This window comes from Ipomoea triloba, chromosome 9, assembly GCF_003576645.1.
Source record: "Ipomoea triloba cultivar NCNSP0323 chromosome 9, ASM357664v1".
In the NCBI taxonomy this organism is placed as follows: domain Eukaryota; kingdom Viridiplantae; phylum Streptophyta; class Magnoliopsida; order Solanales; family Convolvulaceae; genus Ipomoea; species Ipomoea triloba.
This window is the reverse complement of record NC_044924.1, coordinates 21705511-21709965: the sequence shown is the minus strand read 5'-3', so window position 1 is coordinate 21709965 and position 4455 is coordinate 21705511. Positions and strand designations below refer to the sequence as shown.

The following is a 4455-nucleotide window of genomic DNA, read 5'->3' as shown; positions in this document are numbered from 1 at the left end:
TTTCATAATCATATTATTAATATAAAAAGGAAATTAAAACTAAAAACCCTAAACACTTTTTGGAAAGTTATACTCTTAGTCTCTTACCGTGAAACTACTGAAGAAAATCAAATACTCTCTTCAAGGCTGAACTGCTGAAAGTTTACAAATAATCTACTCTGTAATGCTTTGAATCTTTGATCGCCACTACTTACGGAGTTACGGTAAATTCATTATACTTGCAAGTTGCAATTTTGTATGTTTAATTTCTTTGTATAAACTGTAAAGCATTAGTCGTAATTGCAAACTGTATTATATATATATAAATATAATATATTATATTTAATATATATTATATGTTTAATATATATTATATTTGATATATGTTTGCAGTTTGCGTTTGTAAACTGTATATACATTATATTTAATTTAATATGTTTAATATATATATATATATTATAGTATTTATATGCCTGCGTTTGGGTACTGTATTTTATATATATATTTATATATTTATATATTTATATATATATATATATATAATATGAATATTAGTTGTAGTCCATTGCAACAGGCTGCCTATTACTATTGAGAGTTTTTAAATTTTACCTACTGCTAGTTGTTGTTTTTACATATATTAAGATTAAGATTTACAAATTGAGAGTTTTAGAAATTTTACCTTTTGCATGTCACTGTTTATAAATTTATAGTATATATTATACATTTATAGTATTTTTATTTTGCTAAAATGTTAATTTAGAATATATTTCGAATTTATGGAATTATTATGTATTTTAGGCCCTATAAATTCATAATTTCGAATTTTAAGAAATTATTATGTATTTTTAGGATTTATTTATAATATATTTCGAATTTTATGAATTATTATGTATTTTAGGCCCTATAAATTCATAATTTCAAATTTTAAGAAATCTTAATGTATTTTAAAAATTATTTATAATATATTTCGAATTTTAAGAATTATTATGTATTTTAGGCCCTATAAATTCATAATTTCGAATTTTAAACAATTATTATATATTTTTAAATTCATAATTTCGAATTTTAAACAATTATTATATATTTTTAGGAATTATTTATAATTTTGAAAACAATTATTATATATTTTTAGGAATTATTTATAATTTTGAATTATATTAATTTACAAATAATACTTGTATTTATAATTTTGAATTATATTAATTTACAAATAATACTTGTATGTATTAGTTAGATTCGGGATTTATTTACGGACGTGGATAACTTTGTGGTGATGTAAGTTTTTTGCCTATTTTTATTTGTGTTTTGGCTTTATATTCTGCATCCGGTGATTAGCCACACCGTGGTCTATGTTTATTTATGCTTTGGCTTTATATATTGCATCCAGGGATTACCAACACCGTTGACTATGTTTATTTATGCTTTGGCTTTATATATTGCATCCGGTGATTAGCCACACCGTGGTCTATGTTTATTTATGCTTTGGCTTTATATTCTGCATCCGGTGATTAGCCACACCGTGGTCTATGTTTATTTATGCTTTGTTTGTTATTATTATAAAATTTGTTGAATTTGTGTTAACTTAAGTTTAATTAGGATTAATATTATTTTAGATTGGCTTGTGATGGATAAAAGTTGGATGAATGCTTCTCGAATTAGTCAAGAATACGATAATGGAGTTAAAAATTTTATTAACTTTGCAAAGAATAACCTTCCGGGTAGTAATGAAAGACTCCTTTGTCCTTGTAAGAAGTGTTGTAATCAGAAAAGGTTATGTGTGAAAGACGTATATGATGATCTAATCTGTCATGGGATTAATCCATCTTATATATATGATGATCTAATCTGTCATGGGATTAATCCATCTTATACAAAATGGATATGGCATGGTCATGGGATTAATCCATCTTATACAAAATGGATATGGCATGGTGAAAGGATTAATCCATCTTATACAAAATGGATATGGCATGGTGAAAGCAATGTGCCATCTTATACAAAATGGATATGGCATGGTGAAAGCAATGTGGCATCTTATACAAAATGGATATGGCATGGTGAAAGCAATGTGGGTACAACATCTAACATGTATGTTGACAACGAAGAAAATGAAGATGATGAGTCTGAAGATCAATTAGATGAAATGTTTCGCGATGTTGGAGAGGAGTTCATCGATCGGTCAAACGAGTTGGATGAATTATTGAAGGATTCAAAATTACCTTTATGGCCGGGTTGTAGTAAATATACCCGATTATCTGCTGTATTAAAATTATTCAACTTGAAAGTTGAGAATGGGTGGAGTGACAAGAGCTTTACTGCGTTACTTGAGATATTAAAGGGAATGCTTCCAGATGATAATGAACTGGCGAAGAGTACATATGATGCCAAGAAGATTTTGTGTCCCATGGGTATTGGATATAAAAAGATACATGTTTGCCCTAACGATTGCATATTGTTTAGGAATGATTACAAAGATTTGCATGCATGTCCAATATGTGGGGCATCTCGTTTCAAAACAAGAGAGAATGTTGCTGGGAAAGTAAGTTTGAAAAGTCCACCAGCTAAAGTTATGTGGTATCTTCCAATTCTCTCAAGATTTAAGCGTATGTTTGCTAATCCAAGCGACGCGAAAAACTTAACATGGCATGCAGATCAAAAAATTTCTGATGGCAAGCTTCGACACCCGGCTGATTCTCGTCAATGGACAACATTTGATAATGCATTTCTTGAATTTGGTCACGAGCTGAGATATCTTAGGCTTGGACTTTGTACTGATGGTATGAACCTTCACGGGAACCTAAGTAGCAAACATAGCTCGTGGCCAGTTATGTTGGTAATTTATAATTTACCTCCTTGGTTGTGTATGAAACGCAAATACATATTATTGTGCTTAATGATTTATGGGCCAAAACAACCAGGAAATGATATAGATGTCTTTTTGGCGCCTTTGATTGAAGACTTGAAAAGTTTGTGGGATGAAGGTGCGTTAGTGTTTGACGCATACCGAAAAGAGAGTTTTAAGTTGCATGCAATGCTTTTCTGCACAATCAATGACTTTCCGGCTTATGGAAACCTATCTGGATATAGTGTCAAAGGACATAAGGCATGCCCCATATGTGAAGAGAATACATGTTATCATCAACTTGTTCATGGCAGAAAGACAGTCTACATGGGGCATCGAAGATTTCTAGATAAATTTCACCCTTATCGAAGATTAAAAAAATCTTTCAATGGGGTACAAGACTATACAGATGCTCCACAACCATTAACTGGCATTCAAGTTTATGAACGCGTAGACTGTATCAATGTTACTTTTGGTAAGACTCAAAAACTTAAATCTCAAAGAGGTAAGAGATCAGAATCTAATGTTGATGTACCATCAAATGAGAAGAGTCCGTGGAAAAAGAAATCAATATTCTTTGATCTTCCATATTGGAAGACACTTGATGTCAGACATAGTATTGATGTGATGCATGTTGAGAAAAATGTGTGTGATAGTCTTGTTGGAACTCTTTTAGACATAAAAGGTAAGACTAAAGATGGTCTCAATGCTAGATTGGACTTGATTGAAATGGGTATACGACCTACATTAGCTCCACGTAGTGGTGATAAGAAGACATATTTGCCTCCAGCTGCTCATACTTTGTCAAGAAAGGAGAAAATTAGTTTTTGTGAATGTTTACGTAGGGTGAAGGTACCACAATGGTACTCATCAAATATCAATAGACTTGTTAATATCCAAGATTTAAAATTGGTGGGATTGAAGTCTCATGATTGCCATGCCTTAATGCAACAACTATTGTCAGTGGCTGTTAGAGGCATATTGCCTAAAAAGTTGAGATATACCGTCATCAGACTTTGTTTCTTTTTCAATGCAATTTGCGCGAAAGTCATTGATCTAGACAAATTAGATGAATTGTAGAATGGCATTATAGTTACACTATGTCAGCTAGAGATGCATTTTCCACCTGCGTTTTTTGATATCATGGTTCATTTGCTTGTATATTTGGTGAGAGAGATCAGAGAGTGTGGTCCAAAGTATCGACATGAAGGAAGAATTGATGGAAAGGGTCATCGACATCCCAAAATGCATACTATGTCTCGTGAAGATGTTGAGCAAGTACACTTATACATCTTGCATAATACAAGTGAAGTCGAACCCTATTTAGATGAACACAAGGCCTTAATTACGGAGCAAAACCCCAGAAGAGCAGACATGTGGATTGTGAGCGAACATAATCGTACTTTTATTTGTTGGTTCAAAAATAAAGTTCTTGGAGATAATAATTTTATTTGTTGGTTCAAAAATAAAGTTCTTGGAGATAATAATGTTTCTGAAACTTTCAAAAATAAAGTTCTTGGAGATAATAATGTTTCTGAAACTATACGATGGAAAGTTCTTGGAGATAATAATGTTTCTGAAACTATACGATGGTTAGCTCATGGTCCTAGTAATGTTTCTGAAACTATACGATG

At 31.2% G+C, this 4455-nt stretch overlaps 1 protein-coding gene across 1 annotated transcript; it reads left to right on the top strand.

The window, feature by feature from the left end:
- Positions 1–1603: 1603 nt before the first annotated feature.
- Positions 1604–3901, top strand: LOC116029751. The gene has a single exon (XM_031271791.1). The coding sequence runs from the start codon at positions 1604–1606 to the stop codon at positions 3899–3901; it is 2298 nt and encodes a 765-aa protein (XP_031127651.1).
- Positions 3902–4455: the final 554 nt, after the last annotated feature.

What these genes read in the sequence shown, in the direction of transcription:
- LOC116029751 (XM_031271791.1), top strand. Translation starts at nt 1,604, where the DNA reads ATGGATAAAAGTTGGATGAATGCTTCTCGAATTAGTCAAGAATACGAT.